The sequence below is a fragment of the Sus scrofa genome, chromosome 11 (genome assembly GCF_000003025.6).
Source record: "Sus scrofa isolate TJ Tabasco breed Duroc chromosome 11, Sscrofa11.1, whole genome shotgun sequence".
NCBI classification, from domain to species: domain Eukaryota; kingdom Metazoa; phylum Chordata; class Mammalia; order Artiodactyla; family Suidae; genus Sus; species Sus scrofa.
Genome location: NC_010453.5, coordinates 71,186,776 through 71,207,061, shown reverse-complemented (window position 1 = coordinate 71,207,061; position 20,286 = coordinate 71,186,776). Strand labels below are relative to the sequence as shown.

Genomic DNA, 20,286 nt, shown 5'->3' with positions numbered 1-20,286 from the left:
TGTGCATCAGCTTCCTTATTAAACTTGAAGGTTAAAAACCTGTGCAACCACCCCCAAAGGTTAAGAAACAACGAACAGGAGTTCCCGTCGTGGCGCAGTGGTTAACGAATCCGACTAGGAACCATGAGGTTGCGGGTTCGGTCCCTGCCCTTGCTCAGTGGGTTAACGATCTGGCGTCGCCGTGAGCTGTGGTGTAGGTTGCAGACGCGGCTTGGATCCCTCGTTGCTGTGGCTCTGGCGTAGGCTGGTGGCTACAGCTCCAATTCAACCCCTAGCCTGGGAACCTCCATATGCCACGGGAGCAGCCCAAGAAATAGCAACAACAACAACAACAACAAAAAAAAAAAAAAAAAAAAAGAAAGAAACAATGAACAAAGAAATGGCAACGTGCACCACCATTCGTACGAATGGGAGACAGATGATGACAGTGGCTTGTCTGGGCCGGTGGCGGCCCCTCCCGTGGCCAGGCAGACATTTGCCTCCTCTGGCCCAGGCCTTCAGGGACCCAGACCTGTGCATTATTCATTTTGCCTACGGCACCCAGAGCACAGGCTTTCAAATACGCAGACAGAGGGGTGGACATAGCTATGCAAATAGCCTCTTCCCTGTTGCAAAATGTACCTGAAAATCATTTTCCCAAGCTTCCCCTCAGGCATTTTAAATACTCAGACCAGGTAAATTTTTCAATTTACACTGAAGTTAGCAATGACGCCACTAAAGGAGTTTTCCTCCACTCCAAAAGGAGAAGGGTTTTGTTTTTTTTTTTTTCAAGTTATAAGCCGCTTAAGTATAGTTTTGCACAATAAGGCATTTCATTTGGTTTTTAATCTGCATCAAAATGACACAATAAAATGATTACTGCTTCCTAGCTGGTTCTAGCCAAGGTTTTATTCTTCATTCTTAACCTTTCTTGTCTCTCACGGTCCCAGGAAATTAAGGATAAAATGCATATTCACAGTGTTTATGTTACCAATGTAAACACAGGGAAGTCAGAAAATATTTTAGTAACATCCTCACAGTCATTATAATTCATCTATGCTGGTCTCAGGCAAAACCCTATCTTCTTGTCCTGTTTTCTAACTATGTCATTTACTGAGGAATGGCTAGCTCTGGGTCCATCCCTGTGCGCTAAAGGAAACTTCATTTTTACTTTTGTGGACTCACATTTGTCACCCAAATAAACTACTGAATTGTTGTTTACTTATACTCACAGGGATGATTTCATTTTCTTACTATATTTCCTGGGAACACATATCAAGAGAGCTAATCGAGAGTTCCCGTCATGGCTCAGCGCAAACAGATCTGACTGGCATCCATGAGGATGCAGGTTCGATCCCAGGCCTCACTCAGTGGGTTAAGAATCCGGCATTACCGTGAGCTATGGTGTAGGTTGCAGGCGAGGCTTGGATCCCATGTTCCCGTGGCTGTGGTGTAGGCTGGCGGCTACAGCTCAGATTCGACCCCTAGCCTGGGAACCTCCATATGCCACAGGGGTGGCCCTAAAAAGACAAAAGACCAAATAAATAAATACATAAATAAATAAAAAGATAGCTAATCGAATTAAGTGTTCATAATCTACTCTGCCTCTGCAAAGCCATGATCTTTTTCCTCTTTTACTCTCTGAAACATACCAAAGGTGACCTGAAGCATGAGTGAATTTAAATTCCATATGAATTGCACCAGCATTTGTATTTTGCCTTCACATTCCAGGATACCTTCTTTGACCACCTCTTTTATAGGGGCTAAAGAAACTATTGCATTTGGAGTGGATAAGCACTGAGATCCTGCTGTGTAGCACAGGGAACTCTATCTAGTCACTTGTGATGCAACATGATGGAGGATAATGTGAGAAAAAGAATATATATGTGTGTGTGTGTGTGTGTGTGTATGTGCGTGTGAATGACTGGGTCATTTTGGTGTAGAGCAGAAATGGACAGCATATTGTAAATCAACTATAATAGAAAAAAATTTAAATCTTTTAAAAAAAGTATATGTACCAAGCTAAGTAGCCTGCAGAGCGCCCTCTAGCGAAAGGTCAGGGATGCCATCCTAGGACCGGGTTCTAGCAGGATTTGTTAAAGGCAAACAACCTTCTCTTCTGAACCCTGCACAACCCATTTGAAGGATTGAACTCCCAACGCAACAGATTTCTTGACATCAAATCACAGCTGCCTGGTTGTATTGCTGACACTCTATTAAAATTCCAAATCAGCTTATTAGCGTATGCGTTTCTTCAGTGAATAAAAACAAGAATCCTAACAGAACTCTCTAAGTCAGTAACAAAGCTGGAAACCATCAAGATGATAAGGCACTAAAACCTGGAGAATTCATCTTTAAATTGCTATCAAAGGAAAGCAAATCCCCAAATGCGGAGGTCATTCAATGTAGCAACAACCTCTCTCCTAATAAAAACCAAAACGACAAAGCGCGCGGAGGTTGACCAAGACAAAGAAGCAGAGTTATGTCTGTGAAAGGCTTTTCATCCAAGTGGCCAGGTTCACTGGACAATCCTTAGCCTTGTGAGAAAGTCAGGTAATTTTAACGTCTCACCCCATATGTGCCTATTTATACAAAAGACTTGAAACAGCTTAAAACGAGATTTATGGTAAGAGGATCTATCAAGAAAAAGAATTTTTCTAGAAGGATTTAAAGTTAGAAAAAAAAAATAGATTCTCCCCAATGTCCTCAGGAGGGCCTATGGGCTGCTTGAGAGCTGCACTGTCAATAGAAATATGGCTACAAGAGGTATCTGCCAAGAACAAGACACAGAGTGCAAACCCCCAGGATCACTGACGGTGATGCCCTGGGCACTTCTGAGGTCCCTCAGGAGAGGAAGCCCCACAGACGGTGAAAGAGCACTATTGTCTTAATAGCGGCACAGTCAACTCCCCTGGACCAAGAACGCTTCCCACATTTTCAAGATCAAGCAAGTCCCTGGAGCTCCCGAACAATCCAGAGTAGTGCCATCCTAAGATTAATATATTTTTCTTTCAACCCTAAAGAATGGAGACTACCAGTGTGTTCTTAATTTTTTTTAGGTGAGACATATAATGTTTTTACACCAATATTATGGTTCATGTCTGTTTCAATAGTAAACTATAAACAGACCTAGGAAACTCAACTCAAATAAAAAGCGAGCTCAGTATGCCAAGCCTCGTGGTCAGCATGGCTGTCTTTGGCTCTGTGCTATGTTGTGATGTGCAGGCTGCACTGAAGGGTAAGGAGGATTTCTTTTAAAAGGGAAAGTTCCAAAGCAGATTTATTATTATGACTTAGCTTGAGCTTTCTGAAGAAAACGTAACTGGTTTTAAGAAAACATTGAATGTAGCTTTCAAATTCCCGGAATGAATCTACACATATATCAGGAGAATGTCTAATGCCAATTACGAAGATCATATTCCTTCTTGACCCTTCAGCTGGGAGCCAAGGTCAAGTAGGTACTTTTAATTTCCCAGCTCCTCCAAATGGATGACCACTCCCTCTTTCTTATTACTGAACCCTAGCCCAGGCTTGAGTCATTTCATCAGTTACCAAAAGGAAAACATTGGACTCTGATCCTGCAAAGCAAATCATTCTTTGAGTTTATAGAGGGTAGGAATTTCCACAGGAAATCCCACATCTCATACGCTCCCTGGGTGGACCCGGACGTGGGGAGCAATGTGTTTCTGTACCATGTTTCCTACAGACCAACAAAAGTCAGATTCCTCGAAGTAAGATTTCTTGATTCCTCTCATATCTATGAAGTACAGCCATTGCCTGCATTCCATTGTCAAAGGATTAAGTGTGTTCAGAAAAAGTGCTTTCCTGGTCAGACCACCTCTGTAGCACTGCACTGCCTCTAGTCTTGGAGACCACAATTTAAGAGGAGATATTGAGTGACTGGAGGATGTCCAAGGAATATAATCAAGATTCTCAAAGTAATGTTAAGCTTCAAATGATTGAAAAAGAACTGGAGATGTCTAGCTTAGAAAAAGACAGACGGCCTTGTACTACTCTCACTGCACTGTTATAGAAAAAGGCTTGTTTTTTGTTGGATGGAAGAGGCAAGCAGATTGCAGTTCCATATAAGAAAGTACTTTCTTATAAATAGAATATACTGCCTTGTCAGAGATAGGGGCCCCTCCCTGAGAGAATGCCCATCCACCATCTGTTAGTAATACTTTAGAAGATGATTTCACACTCACTAAGAGGTCAGACTCCTAACCTCAGAGGTAGCTTGAAATTTCAGCTTCCTAATAGTCTACATATTTGGTTAATTCTTTAAAAAAAAATTTTTGCATGAGAATTCTGAATCATTTCCGGAGTCAATAATTCCTTCTAAAGCAGGTCAATCTGACAAAAAACACTTGATGTGATGCCAGTAAATCAATGACAGCCTACTGATTCCCATAACCTCACAGAGGGGGTAGTAGGTAAAACCGAGAAAGCATAGACTTCAATGTTTGACCTACGTTCACATCCCTGCTCCCCCGTTTATAGCCTGTTGTGACCTAGGCAAGTCCCTTCACCTCACTAAGCTTTAATTTCCTCATCTGTAACATGGAATGCTGCTATTTAGCTCCAAGATTGTCGTAAGAAGGAAATGAGATCATGAATAAAAGGAGAAGAGCAAGGTCCCCGACTCAAAGAAACTCTTCAATAGAGGGCAGGTGTTATTATTAGACAAGGCATAGCCCTGGGATGACCCTACCCCCCAAGGACCACACCGAAGACCTTCCCTGCACATCCTAAACATCCCATGTAGAGGAAGGTGAGTGGGGAGAGAGAAGGACAAAAGCGGTGTGTGCATCAGCCACATTTAAAGAAATACATCTGGACAAACAGGGATCTGTTTCTAGAAAATGTATTTTAGCTCTAACTGTGGATTCCCACACAGGCATAAGAACTAATACAGAGACATCTCACAGAGTCTTTACACATGGCATATCTTTTTATGTACTGTTACTTCCTGTGGTGTTAGGCATCATTGTCAGATTTTTTTTCCCCCTTGATCAATGTACTGATGCAAAACGTGGAAATAAAAATTAAAAACAAAACAAAACACTGAGAACCTGGGAGAGCTCCCTCCACTGGGGCCCATGCAGTCACTCTTCCCCCCAATTTGTCTTGACCCATTTCACCCCCTGCTGAGACTCCCTTTCTAGAAAAGATGTGCCCAAGGCTTTGTGAAAAAGCCAAGTCCTGGTTCTAGGAGGCTGAACTTCTTGAGTTCTTGGAAAACGGTGGTGTGCAGGCTCATTGAGCAATGGACATACTTCGTGTTGAACACGGTAATATTCCAACTTCTATTGATTAATCAGTTCCTACTCCAGTGCTAAGGTCAGGCAGTATGCTTTCTTTCCTCCCCAAACAATTAATTAATCTGTATTGACTGAGCTCCGGGGAAAATATATCCTAGGATATATCTGAGTTCGGTTTCAATGCAGTCAGAGGCTTTCACGTGGAAAATTCTCTGTTTAGCAGTTACATGCAGTGAGAAAACTCAGAATTCATAAGTGATTCGGTAACTCACAAGCCATGAAGAGCACAGTAAAGGTCAAAGCAGGATAACCCGGGCAGGATTCATCCCATACTCGTCCCACATTCATCTTAAGCCATGCCCATGGCATCCAGAAGTCCCTGGGCCAGGGGTCGAACCCACACCACAGAAGCGACAATGCCAGCACCTTAACCCACTGAGCCACCAGGGAACTCCAGTTGCTTTTTCGAAATTAGTTTTTACAATGAGAATGAGGAAGTCCAGTTTTTCAAATTATTTCATGGAAATCATCTAGAGCTATAACTACGTCAATTTCATGGAAGACTACGGCTCTAATTCATCACAAATTTGAAAATAGGGGGGAAAATGCTATACCCCACTGCCAGAATAATTCATTGTGGTTAAAAAAAAAAAAAAAACCTCACCAGTGCCAACATCTTCTAGCTTATTGGGCAGGTGGTGAAGGTGGGTAACCAAGGGGGTGTTTGCCCAGATCCATGTACATAGCGATGAAACCAAGAACTCCCCCACCCCAGGGGTGACAAATAGTCTTCATCACTACAAACCCCACCCCAAATGCGGTCATTCCCTGCTTATCAGAACTTTCCCTCTAAAGATAATATAAGGTTGAGAGTCAAAGCTCTGGTACCAGGAACACCCACACATTTTTTTAAATTAAGAGCTCCTTTAAATATGGAGCTATTATTACACACTGTACCAATAAAATTAAACATTGTCACTGTCTGTTCCTTAATAGCTTACAAGCATTTTATATTCAGAGTCCCCAAGCTAGAGTTTGAAGAACTATCCCTTTAGTCTTTGACTGTGAAATAATCTCCATACCATTTTTCTTACTCCCTCTTCACAAACTATTTATAACCATGCTTAGACGCACAATGAACATAAACGGTGCATCAACATAAAAGAGCATTAAGGACAAGCAAAAAGGTGAGCCTGTATCATGCCTTGCTGAATAAAGGTGTCTTCCCAACAGCCTAGGAAAGACGGAGCCCAGAGGGAGCTAGCCAGGGCGTTCAGGGAACGGCCCGTGGGAAAGAGTGTTCCCTCAGGGAAGAGGGTGCATTTTAAAATATGAAGCATCAGCTAGAGAAGAGAGGATACAGTGGAACGATGAGAAGGGAGCATCTTCTTCATGTACCAAAGGCCCGAGTCTCCACTGAACAACAGGCTGGAGGGTAATGGGCGACAACAGCAGAGGTTCTCAAAGAGTGTTCCCCAGAACCAGGAGCATCAGCATCGCCGGGGAACCCGTTAGAAATGCAAATGCCCAGGCCCCGCTCCGGATCTGCTGAATCGGAAGCTCTGGATTGGGGGCAAAGCTGGTTGTGTTTAACAAGCTCTCCAGGGGATTCTGACCCCCCTGCTCCAGTCTGAGAACAAGAAAGGAAAACATGGCCAGATATTTCCTCCATTCTCTTACACGCTTCCCTGACACAGACACAAATGTGTGCATGTGCACACACACCTATGCAGCTGGGAACACCTGCACAGTGTTCAAAGAACAGGAAACCAGCCCTTATTGTCCCTTTTCTTGGAGCGTTTCTTTCTGTGTGCATTCTGAAGCAGGGACCGAATTTCCCCCCCTCCCCAATTAACGAGAACGAGGTTGGCAGCACGTTTGTATCACATTATATACTCTGTGTGTTTACCCTGTACTGCCTTTGATGCATTTGCATATAATCTTTCATAATTCAATTCATTTGTTCAAATCATGTCTTTTCACTTGCTTATTCAGATGGGAGAGTTCATTTTACAGATCACTGGGGCCTCCCAGTGGCAATCGTTGGTCATTTCAGGCTCAGATTTAATTTCCGGAAGCTTGGAGGGAAGGGTATCCGGTGGTGCTTAGCTTTTCACCCACTTGGTAGAAGCAAAAGATGGAATCACAGCACGCTTTTTATCTGACGCAGGTTGACTGGGCAGTCGAGCTGACGTTTCCGCAGATGCTGGCTTGGACTTCATGCATCGATCAGACTCCAGGTTCAGGTCCTTGCTGAGTGGCGATGTCAGGCAGCCGGCTTCCGGCTTCCGTTTCTGCAGATCCGTGTCAACCTCAACCAGGACTCTGTGCCACGAGACCCTCACGGAGAAGCTCCTCCTGCGAGTCCTCCTTCTCCATAACCCTGAGGTTTTTCTCCCTTGAGTGTCCCCTCCCGCCATCCTGCCTTTGAAGTTGTGACGGCCCCGGGGTTGCCACGTCCTGCGGGGAGTTGGGATACATGGATTCCCCCTCCTCCGGATTCTGGAACATTCCGTGTTCTGGCTCTTGTCTCTGTCCACCAGCGGCGATGGGCCCTCACGGGACAGCCCCTGCCAGCTGCTCTGTCCTGGCGTCACAGAAGCAGGCCGCCCCCGCTGATCACCTTACATCCCGTCACTGGTCCAGGCCTCCAGCCAGGGTGCGAGGCTTACTCAGCAGTGTCAGCCTCCCCGAAGTGAGGTGCCTGTCATCCGATGAGCCTCAGGCTGAAGGGCACCACAGGCCATTTCCACCTAGCCAAGCATTTTGCTGTAGAGACGCTGGTGTCCTTCCAGTGTCCTCAGCACGGCCCCTGTGCCCTCTGCTTGGGCTTCAGAAGGCCACGCGGCCTGAGTCAGTTCTGCTCTTGCCTTGAAAGGTTGCTGAAAGGTGCTTTCCTGGACCGGCTTAGTCGGTGCTGATGCAGTGAGCCTTGTCACCTAGGAACAGCCCTGTAAACACCAGCATCGCTGACAGATCGGGTGACGTTTTAAAGTTCAGCCCCGCCCCCTTGGCCTTTCCCTCGGAGAAGTCGCCTGAGGGCACCCCCTGCCCCCCCTGGATTCTGCCTGAGCTGGTTGAAGCTCACTACCTATCTTTAATTAAGCTAAGATGTGTCTGATATTCCTTGCAAAGAAAATTTTATTTAAGGCTTTGCTGGGTACATACATACATGTGTCAAATCATTCTCTCCTGACTTACTGTGAAAAGCAATTCACAAGGCAGAACATCTCAGCATTATCCCACTTCAGCCAACTCGTGCTCAGGAGGCAAATAAAGAAAACATGCACTCAACTGGATTGTTTCAAATTAGCTAGAATAAAAGTCAAGTTCAGGGTTTTCTGAACAGGGTTCAAAGGGGAAACTGGGCCCAGGGCAGTCCCTGAAAAGAGCACAGGCTTTGATGCCTTAGTGACCAAGGTCCCAACAGACACACGTGTGTAAGCTTGGAGAAGGTGAGCTCACTGAGCCTCAGTTTCCTCGTATGTACAATGGGCTGATACCTCCAAGGCATCAGAGGTACTCAGAGAGATGCTGTATGTGAAATAGGTAAAACAGAGCCCAAAACAGTGAGTATTCCATAAACGGAGTTATTTCAGCAAGGATTATTAGAAGCTACAATTCTCCAGCAAGTAGTTCGGAGAAGTCACCCTTGGCTCCTTTTAAAAAAACTGCGCACATGCTGTTCCTTCTGCCCAGAAAGGCTCCCTGTCTCCTCTCTCCAGCTCCTTTTCCAGCTACCTGTTTTCTCTCCAGGAAGTCCTCACTGGCCCCCTGGTGTGAATTAGGTTTCCTCCTGTCAGCACACCTAACATTACTCTGTAAATGGGTCTATATCCCCTGCCAAGCACTAACTTTAATGCCTCGGCTCATTTGCACTGAACTTGAAGCCTCCAGGAGGACTGGCCCATCTCCCTTGTTCACTGTGTGTCTACAGCCCCCGCTTGGCATTTTGTGGGATTCCAATAAATACTGAATGAATGACAGCCATTAGATAGCTTCCTAGAGAAGAAAAAAATACACCACCAGGAACATAAAAGGTAGCTGCATTAGCTATTTTTGCATTCTTAAAATTGCCTTTCAGCTTCCTTGAATTACCTTCAAAAAAAAATATGAAATCTGTTCCCAGCAGTTCTGGCACTTTGCTCCCCTCACCCTAAAAATACTGCACATTCTTTTTTTTTTTTTTTTCTTTGTAGGGCCACCTGCGGCAAATGGAAGTTCCCAGGCTAGGGGTGGAATCAGAGCCACAGCTGTGGGCCTATGCCACAGCCACAGCCACAGCCACACCAGACCCAAGCCACATCTGCAACCTATACCACAGCTCATGGCAACACCAGATTCTTAACCCAGTGAGTGAGGCCAGGGATGGAACCCACATCCTCATGGATACTAGTTGGGTTCTTAATCCACTGAGCCACAGTGGGAACTCCACATTCTTATTACCTATTATATTCATTAGAATAATTGTATAATTATATAACTATATGATTGCATAATTGTATAATATTATAATTAGTCCTCCATTCTGCTTTGAATACATAATTATAAAATATGCTTACCCTGTTTGACACCCTTCTAATTCTTAAATTGACTATATATTAATCATAGAAGTCCTAAGGAAGGAGGAAATCCTTGGGAGAAAAGTGTTAATAATTTACTAGTTGCAAACTGTACTTTTACCTGTGAACATCAAGTGGGTAAAAACATTACTCACGGTCTTTAATCTAAGAATTTCTTCCATTTTTATGGCCTGTTCTTTGGGCTTATTTATGATGGTTTGGAACAAAGAGGCAACCTTTGCCATTGTGATTTATACTCTTCCAACAAAGGAAACACAGAAAGAGATAAGAGACCCAAATTAAATCACGGCACTAGATAAGAAAGCCCAAATTAAATCATGACACTTAAAAAAAAATCCAGTGAAGGTAAGGAGCTGACTGATCATTTAAAATCAAAACCAAGAAGGGGACAGACACATAGACTGAGGACAATGAAAACAGGGATATTTTCAAAACCTAAGCTACAAAATCTAGCATTCACCAAATGCCTTTTGTCCTATATCTTTTGTACTTATGAAATAATGTCTAGCCTTTAAAATACTTTATATGCCTTATTTTAATCTTTTGCCACTTGTGCTTTTGTTTAGAAGATCAAACAATATACTTTGGTAAAGTGTTAACGACTGGCAACAGATATCCAATATTTTCCTTCTCTCTTTTTTTTTTTTTCTATTAATGCCATTTAGCAAAAAAAAAAAAAAATTGACCTGGACATCTGTTTTCATTTTTAGTGATGCTTTTAACTTCCTTGATGGTTGAGTGCCAATTCTAAAACCTGATTTGATTTCAAGGAAAGACAACTGCCTGAGAAACAAAGAAATTGAGAGAATTGAGAGGAAGAGCTGCTGCCTTCCAGCGTTCCCAGTGTAAGCACTGTCTGATGATGGAGGCCAAAGGTTAGTTTGACAGAACAGGCAGTGAGCCGTCTGTGCGGCGGCGTTATCTGAACAGGACCCAGCCATACCCAGACATACATGAATAAGCATGTATGTCTGGCCCTAGAGCTCTTAGTAAAAGGAGTCAGTTATGACCACAGAACTAATGGATGCTGACTAAGGCCACCTAAGACACAACTGTCCCTTTAACATGATCACAGGATCATATCAACACTCTTCGATTATGAGCACAGCAAATACTGAAATTAGACTTGCGGGTAAATGCTCTAGACTTAATTTCACATCACGAACTCAAGAATGCCAAAGCCTGGATGTGGAAATCACGTGGGAACTATTTCTAGGCTCCACAAAGAAAACATAAGAATTAGGTCCACACAGAGACACACTCACAAATATCTGTGATTTTTTAAATTTTGCTTTGTCCGCGTGCCCTACACTTTGCGAAAGTATTTACCTGTTGCATGCCCAATTTTGTGTAGTATTGCCTTATCATTTGGTAGAAAAATGCACATCTTTGACAATTTTTACTTCCTCTATGTGCAGATTTCCATGAAAACTAAGTTAAAATGGAATTGAAAGAAGAGGCACAATATAACTAATTTTCTTCGAAACTTAGCAATAAGCTTACTTTCAAGTTTAATTCTTTTGTTTCTAGAACCCAAGGTATGCAGCCTGTTTTCAAACTTAGTACATGTAAATTTTTTTCTTGTATCAAAATCTTACCAGTGGGCATGTTTTTCTATCAAAGGATATTCAGAAATTACTTATCTGCTCTTATACCAATGGCACTGCTTAAAGCAAGCTGGGCAGGGTCTCTGTCTATAAAGATCGGGTATTCACAGAGCTGCAAGCTTCTGGAATCTGGGGATTTAAAGGGGAAAAAACACAGGAACATTTCATTCTGATGTGTTGCCTCGTCTTTTTTCTTTATGCTATTTGGCTCCAAATTGCTTAGGAAGTTCCCCAACACAATCCTTTATCCAAAAAGAGAACCAAATATAAATATGGAATGAAAACCAATGTTTTACAATCCTGGCCAACAAAAACTGGTACAAATCGGAGTAGGATAGATCGGTAAATGCTAATAAGACAGACGCTTTTCATACAGTACGGGCGTTTCCTAAAGTCAGCTGAGACAGCCTGGGGAGAAAAAACTCTCACGGTGCCACGTATGGAACATGTAAACTTGAAGCTACAGGAGTATCATCAGCAAGTTGGTGTGTCTGCTGTGAAGCAGGAACTCTTCTGTGATAATCTCGATTAAAACCTTGACAGCCAGGTTCTTTATTCATCAGAAACGCAGAAAGTTATGGCAAATGCTGGACCAAGATTTTCAGAGGCATAGTTGTTAAGGAAAAAAAAAAAAAAAAAAAAAGCAAAAGAAGGAAAGGAAGGGAGGAAAGAAGAGAGTGAGAAACAGAGAGGGAGGGAGTGGAGAAGGGGAGAGGAAGGGAGGGAGGGAGGCCGGGAGGAGGAAAGGCAAATTTCACAGCCCTTGGATTAAAGTTAACACATCAATTCCTGACCATAAAAAAAAAAAAAAAAAACCACTAAAACCGTAAGACAGGAAAAAGCTCCTCAAACTACATCTTTTGGAATTCAAATTAGTGTAAAATCGAATCTAGAAAAGTGTGGAGAAACGACAGCAAAAAGATAAAAGCAGACAAACAGGCAGAGTGAAGCAGGAGTGACACAGGGTCTGTGGGTGGGTGTTAAAATTTGCAAGTGACTGCTAAAAAAAATAAGAGGGAAACAATGGCTATTGAACATTGTGTTTGACAGACTGACACTCAGAGAAAGAGGATGTAAAGAACCGTATGGCTGCTCAGTCCCAACAGTGTGTGAAAGGACACTTGATCCATGCTGCCTAAAAATAGCTTCCTAGGCTCTTCAGACATTCTTTAGCAGAGGAGCCTTTTTTTTTCACTTGTTACCCCAAGATTCTTGCTGTTGCCCCTGAAACACTCCTAGAAGCCTCTGGGTGGCTTAGGAAGTTTAGGAAGCTTAGAACTGGGCTGACCAGTTCAAAACCAAGGGGGTGGTAAATTCTTTCAGAGTCAATAGATCCTAACATAATTCGGGGAAAGGCTGGCAGAATTTCAAAAAAAGAACAAACAGAAAACAAACAAAAATAACCTCAGACACAGCTGTGTGTGATTTCACTGTTGGCGACCTCAGGGCTCCAACCTGCTCCCTGTGTGAACTTCACCAGCCACCCTCAGCCAACCGCTGATGTTGCGTCCAGCAGCTCGGACCAAACAAGCCAGAGCCAGCCTGTCCTCGTGCTCACATTCAACACGGCCAGACTGTCCGCTGGCTTTGGCCTCCAGACTCATCTGGAAATGATCACTTGTCACCCCCTCCAGCCACAGACCCCACTGCCTCCTAACCCCAGCCAGCCTCCCCAGCTGGTCCTTTTGCCCATGGTTTCTAGAAACGTCAGCCAGATGGGCCTTACTCCAAACTGTCCAGAGCTTCTCCACTTCCCTGGAGGAAAAGCTGAAGTCCTTGCCATGGCCTTGAGGTCCTGGCACATCGTGCTGTGCTGCCCAGGCTCTCAGAGGGACTAAGCACCTCGCCGATGGCAGAGCTGCTGGCAGACACCTCACCCAGGGGAGTCACCTCCCCCAAGGTCACTGCCTTCCAGGGCAGCCAGTCCAGGGACTGAGCGACAGGGGTTATCCAGGCTCAGCCATCTCGCCCCAACCCCGGGCGACCCTGAAAGGCCACCCTAGGTCCAGAGCCCCATCGGGGGTCCTGAGGCTATGGCTGGGCCTGCACTGCAGCTCAACCTCTGCTTCCGCCCTGCTTCCTTCTGCTCCTTCCCGGGCCTTGATCCCAATGACACGCCCTACAACCGACCTGCACATCACATGCCACCTCAGGGTCGGTGTCCGGAGAGCCCAGCCCACCCCGAAGGTCCCAACCGATTCAGCCCCCGCCAGCCGCTCCCACGCGGTGTCCCCCGGCCTCCCCGAGCACCCCTGCTCCCAGCTCATCCGCCTTCCACGTTCCACCCCAAGGACCAGTGTGCCCCTGCTCTGAGGTGGCCGCACGGCTGTCCCTTCTGCCTGGATCACACCTCCCCAGATGCCCGCAGGGCTGCTTCCCTCACCTCCTTGCGGCTCGGCTTCAAAGTCACCTTCCACACGAGCCTGCCCTGAGCACCCGATTAGGACGGAAATAGAGGAAAAGATTTTCATCTTTTCCTAGTGCCTCGGCTTACCTTTCCAGAGATTGACTTGGAAGAAATGGCTTCACTCACAAAAGAGTCTGAAAAGTACTGGTTTAGATACACGAAGGCAGAGCAATGGCAAAAAAACACAAAACAACACAAAACAAAAATGCCCACGGGCTCTGGACTCAGACCTGCGTGCCAGCCATGCCACCCCGAGGCTGTGCGGATTTGGAGCAGGGACCCCGCGAACCCTGCAGTCTCAGCTTCTTTATCTGTGTGGAGAGAAGGATATTACACAGACTCTCAGAATGGCCGTGAGGATTAATTGACCTTATGTACATTTCGGGCTATAAGAACTACAAAGGGGCGTAAACACTGGTTGTTCTTGAGAGCTGACCCCACGAACTGTGCATTCCAAAAAACCCACTGGGAGTGTACATTTGCATCCTGGCTTAAATGTCAGAGTCCTAGGAAATAATCGTTTCAGCTCTGCTCCACCCAGAGTAGACCAAGAACTTCCAGCAAAACAGAAAGGGCTGAGCAACTACCACCCCCAAGGCACAGAGCCAGCCTAACAAACATCAGTAAGAACTCTCAAGAGTTACGAACCACCCCAGTCCTGCTCCATGGTACAAAATCCTACTATTTTGCTCTCTGCACAAATTTCAGTAACTTCAGACTTTATTCTAATCTCTGAGGTCCTTCTGAAAAAACAATCACACAGGATTTCAAATATTTAGGTCTCTATGTGTTCATCAGAAGAGCTTTAAACCTTAAAACTAGCCATCTGTCTGGTTCTTTGAGATTAGAAGCTGAAATCTTTTCATGTGTATTTTCAACCTAAATTTTTATATTTATTTCTGTTTCTGCGATTACAGAATAACTGTACTTGGCTTAAAAATAAGACAATAACGCCTCCAAAATCACAACTTTTTTGCTTTCTTCCATTCATTTTTCATTTACTAGCGTGAAATGTCCTTGCCCGTAACCTCCAATCCACCAGCTTGATTGATTTCAGAGGTTCTGTTGGAGACCCTCCTGCCAAGCAGAGAAGGCAGAGTCCGACACGCTGGCGCTCCTGACACCACGACAATCTCGCACTGACCATCACACTCGCGGTCTGCCTTTTCAGCTTTATTTGCAAAGCCCGCTGTAGTCCATTTCTTTATTTCCAACGAGAGACTCACATAAGCTTATGTTGAATATATTTTAGATTAAAAGCCCTTATTGTACAGTTACACATGAACAGGAACAATCTTGGCACTATTAAAATGAGAATAAGTAGAAATGGGGCTCTAGAAAGAGAAGGAAAGCAGACGTTGTCCTAACCAATTAGCACACGGAACGGCGTAGCCATCCCCTAGCACCCCCGGGCTGAACCTGGGAAAAATCCCTGTCTGAGGTGAGGGGTGTGTGTGTGTGCGTGCGTGCGTGCGTGCGTGTGTGTGTGTGTGTGTGTGTGTGTGTGTATATGTGTGTTTCCCCTGGGGAAAGTCAGTGCTACATCAGATTATCCAGGATCTTTGTTAAAGCCATAATCTACCGGAAACTGCCTCCACTTGCCAAGTCTTCCTTTGAGGATATCACGCATTCCTCCGATTTTTCTTCGTGGCTTTAAACAACTTAATATTCAGGCTAGGGAAACTGGAAATCTCCTCCAGGTCAAAGAGCTCCTGAAATCTATCTACAAATCTGTTTTCCTTTTCCAGCCTGAATTTCATGACCCAGAGGATGACGGTGGTTTCTCGGCACAGGTGCTCGAAGGTGAGCAGGAGCTCTTCCAGGAAGGGGTGCGCATAGACCACGTCGGCGGCCAGGATGTAGTCAAAGCTGTTGGACGACCTGGGGAAGTTCTTGTCTAAAGCCACGCCCCAGGAGAGTTCTTTCACCTGAGGCAAGTGCTTGCATTTCATTTTGGTGTTTCGGGAAAGATTGTATTGCAGATTCCCCAGTAACTCAGGTAAATCTGTGGCCGTCACGTGTGCACCTGGGAAATAAAGGACCGCAGGAAAAGTGACTCTCCTGGGAGAAGGTAGAGCAGTCAGGTTTCAACCCACCAGGCACGCTGCAATTCTGCACAGTTTGCTGCCCCAAGGAAAAGACTGGTCAGCACGCACAGGAGGTAAATCCCTTTGAAATGGATGTGAAGGCAGCTTTATGCTTCCCCTTAAAAAATTTAGATTCCCACATGGCACTTTTGCACTCCATTCCATTAGTCTATACTCTTGGGTTTTGTTTTTTGTTTTTTGGTTTTTTTTGGATGTTTTGTTATTGTTGCTGTTGTTATTTTCTATTTATCTACTAAAAAAAAAAAATCAAGAGAAAGGGAAAATTAAAATATTTGGTACCCTCATTGGAACAATCAGATGTCCCTGCTGAAAGAGGAACAAGTCCTTCCCTAAAAACATCTGAGCCCCAGTCAAGTGAGACCAAATGAGTGGATATAACACTGAGCAGCCTGGTGTTGCACAGGCATTGCTCAAGTGTGAGCAGTGGAGGGAGGAGAGGAGACACTTCAATGTCATTACACAGAAAGTATCATGCATTCATGTTTACGCCCATGTTTTCAGCTTGACCCCATTATAAGTGTGACTCTTCTTCCCATCAAGAGATGTTTAAAACCTAGACATTAGCAAAAGAACACATACATGTATAGCTGAGTCCCTCTGCTATATAGCAGAAATTAAACAACATTGTAAATCAACTATGCTTCAATAAAATTTTTAAAAATACCCAGACACACATACATATATGTACTATGACAGCAAAGACCACTAAGGCAGATAAAAAAAGAATGCAAGAATGTCATTTGCGGCAACATGGGTACAACCAGAGATTCCCATTAAGTGAAGTAAGTCAGAAAGAGAAAGACAAACACCATATGATAGCACTTATATGCAGAATCTAAAATATGGCACAAAGGAACCTATCCTCAAAACAGAAACAGACTCACAGGCATAGAGAACAGACTTGTCGTTGCCAAGGGGGAGGGGGGAAGGAGTGGGATGGACGGGGAGTTTGGGGTTAGTGGATGCAAACTAGTACATATGGAATAGATGAGCAATGAGGTCTTCCTGTACAGCACAGGGAACTATGCCCAGTCTCTTTGGATAGACCGTGATGGAAGGTGATATAAGAAAGGAAATATGTATGTGTGTGTATATATATGTGTGTACACACATACATATGTATACACACACACACACACATATATGACTGGGTCCCTTTGCTCTACAACAGAAATTGGCACAATGTTGTAAATCAACTAGACTTCAATAAGACTTTAAAAAATTAAAAAAAAAGATCACAGATGCAGGACAGAATGCTCGGATGAAGAAGATACAAACAATTACCAAATTAAAAGGGAATTCTGATGGTAATTTTCAGGAAGAAATGCGAAACCAATAACCCATAAAATGTGGCCCTTAAATTGAACTTTAAGCAATGGCAGAGCCTGAAGACAATGTGTAAATAAATCGAGGACTGGCCAATTCCACATCATCAGACAAGAACAGACTCAGGTAAGGAATGAGGAAGCAGAATAGGAAGAGAAGTCTAGTTCAGCCCAGACCAGCTTAGAACCCATTCCTGATCCATGACGGCAAGTTTCTCTGGCCATCGACTCTGTTTTCTAGAACATGTGACAATGGTGGGAAATGTGCACGTCATTGGTGGAATCACAGAGACAGGAATCTATTCTCGCGAGAGGGGATCCACCACTTTCAACAAATCTTTTTAAAATCCCAAGATAAGGAATGACTCCACCCCACCCCCCACAGGGATAAAAACTATCTGACCCTTAAGATCTTTGTGTCTAGAGGGTAAACACCACCACTAAACACAGCTTCCAGCTTGTGAAATGTGGGTCATTATACAAGGATCAATTCACTTTAATGAAATGAACAACTTCCCAGAACACAAATTCTGCCCCCAGATCAGGAAGCCTTCAGGTCTAAATGCATTAGCGCCTCTGACTCTATCCACACTAAAGGGAAGCAACAGCAGGACAGAGAAAAACTTTTTTAAATATTGGGGGGCTGGGACTTCAAGAGGCCTATATCTCTCCAGTGTGTGGAAGGTCATAAATGGCTAAATCTTGAATTCCTCTTGAGATTTTCAAGTGGCAGGTGTGCACTTCTGAAGATCAAGGAAATCAAGACGGACTTGGGCAGCGCACGTCAGAGAAGGCAGCCAGATTAAGGCCGTGGAATAGGTAACAACCACAACACAAAGACTGAACGGAAGCAGGCTCAGGCATACAAAGAGGCCATCACACGCTTAGTTGGAAAAGAAGATGCTGGTGAGAGAATGAGGGATGGAAGAGCAGCACAGAAGTGAACTGTGGGAATGAATGCAAGGGCAAACGCTTACACTTAGAAGCAGACGTGATTTCTAATACTCTTTCTCTATTCTAACAGGTGCTTTTTCATAAAAGCATAGGACTTCAAGACCCAAAAGGAATATACAGCTACGTGGGAATGTGGAAATGGGGCTAAAATTTAAATAAGGAACATCCACATCCACCATAGTCGGGTCTTCCCTTGTCTAGCGTTTCATATGACCCCTAGCATCCTGGATGCTGGGGTGCTCCTCCCAGAGAGAAGACCTTGTGACCCACACCCCGTGAGAAGAATTAAGACAGCTTCCCAGAAAACTGTGAAAGAAACCAGCTAGGTGATGTTAAAATTAGCAGAGTTTCCTGATGAAGCCCATTTAAACCATAAAGGTTAAAAAAACGGCCCAGGTCATAGCAAACTAGATTTACTATGCGACCATCTCATAGTAAAAGCAGCTAATGATATTGGCTCATCACTGAGTCAAAAAGGCCTACTTACCCAGTAAACTGGCCACAATGGAGACGAGCCCAGTTCCAGCTCCGATTTCAATCACATTTTTGTCAACCATGTTATACTGCTTTACGTTTGTTTCCAGAAAGTAGCAGAGAACAAGGGCCTATGAACATTTAAAAAGAAAGAAAAAAGTAGTGCTGGGCAAGTAATCACGAAAGTAAAAAGACACTTAATTAGATGAATGTCCCACTAAATCTATGAGGTGTCACCTCAGACAGTCACACCCAGGAGTACATTCTCCAATAGACTCAACATTTAGGATAGAAAAAGCCCTTGGAGTTTGTTGCGGAAGAAAGAGAAGTAAGAACAGTGTTTAATTACTTAGGTTTGATTATCTTTAAAGAAGGCAACTTGTAATAACAACAGGCATTTTAAAGAAGTGTGTGTTGGAGTTCCCACTGTGTCTCGGCATGTTAAGAACCTGACACAGTGTCCATGAGGATGTGGGTTCAATCCCTGGCCTCACTCAGTAGGTTAAGGATCCTGCATTGCCACAAGCTGTGGCCTAGGTCGAAGCTGCAGCTCTGATTAGACCCCTAGCCAGGGAACTTCCATATGACTCAGGCGAGGCCCTAAAAGTAAAAAAAAAAAAAAAAAAGTGTGTTTTCAAGGACTGGGGGGGCCAGGTGGGGCGGGGGTGGGGGTGGGGGTGGTCCTGCACCCTTCATAGGACAATTGACAAATGAATAGTGGTCTTTTAGAATATTCTGCATGTTGAGACTGATAGACTTCATTATAATTGTTTAACTCAAAGGGAACGAGTTAAACGGGAAATTAAATGCTTACTCTTCTAAACTTTTGTGAGTTATAGTCACCAAAAAATGCAGGTACAAACAAGTCTCTTCATTAACCCTACAAGTCGGGATTAATTTGTGGAAGCATTTTTGTGATTTCTAAATGTACTATTGTTTGAGGTCACAAAATAGAACTATGGAACCTCTCTTCTCCTTCCAATTAATATATAATAATGAAAAAACTGGATGAAAAATCATTGAAACGTAGCAAATTTTGCATGAAATTATACCGATGGCCAAACAACAGCACCATAGCAATCCATGGCTTCAGTAATCCGAATCTCATGACCAACAAAATGAAATCCCTCCCAGCAGGTGGTTGTTATCAAAGTTGGAACGAAACATCTCTGCATGATCTCTGCAACCACTTTCTCGTCGTCATTAGCCTTTCTTTTCTCTGAAAGAGAAAGAAAAAGGCAGTGTCTGTGGTTTCGGTCGTAAAACCATGACAAAGGAAAAGAACCTGAGGGAAATGCAGCGATTCTACTTGTTCTCACTTACTTTTGAATAGCCAATGACTTCGGGTGGGTGCAGTGCAATCACAGGAAGGTAAACCATTTGAAAATACCTCTTAACAGAAGCTCACCTTGCATGCATCAGTATAGCAACGTCTTTCTGATTTTCACTAAGGTTGAAGTCACCACTAGTCTAGTCATTTCTGCAAAGCTACAGGAAACAAATAATAATTGATATACTTTTTTAAGCACTATCTTTTAAAGGCTACCATCTATTCATCTAGAACAGGAGAAAGACTGGTGATGGAATA

General features: G+C 44.0%; 1 protein-coding gene across 3 annotated transcripts in view; it reads right to left on the bottom strand.

Moving 5' to 3' along the window:
• Window positions 4,828–20,286, bottom strand: part of LOC102165734 — a 28,479-nt gene continuing 13,020 nt past the window's right edge. For 2 of the 3 annotated variants that reach the window (XM_021065901.1, XM_021065900.1), the window contains exons 3-5: window positions 19,751–19,917; window positions 18,712–18,829; window positions 4,828–15,863 (exon numbers count right to left, since the gene is read on the bottom strand). In XM_021065901.1, coding sequence (XP_020921560.1) covers window positions 15,460–15,863; window positions 18,712–18,829; window positions 19,751–19,917 — 689 coding nt within the window. In that variant the 3' untranslated portion in view covers window positions 4,828–15,459. Of the gene's footprint in view, window positions 15,864–18,711; window positions 18,830–19,750; window positions 19,918–20,106; window positions 20,187–20,286 lie in introns of all 3 variants that reach the window. The other variant, XM_021065902.1, reaches the window with a different exon arrangement.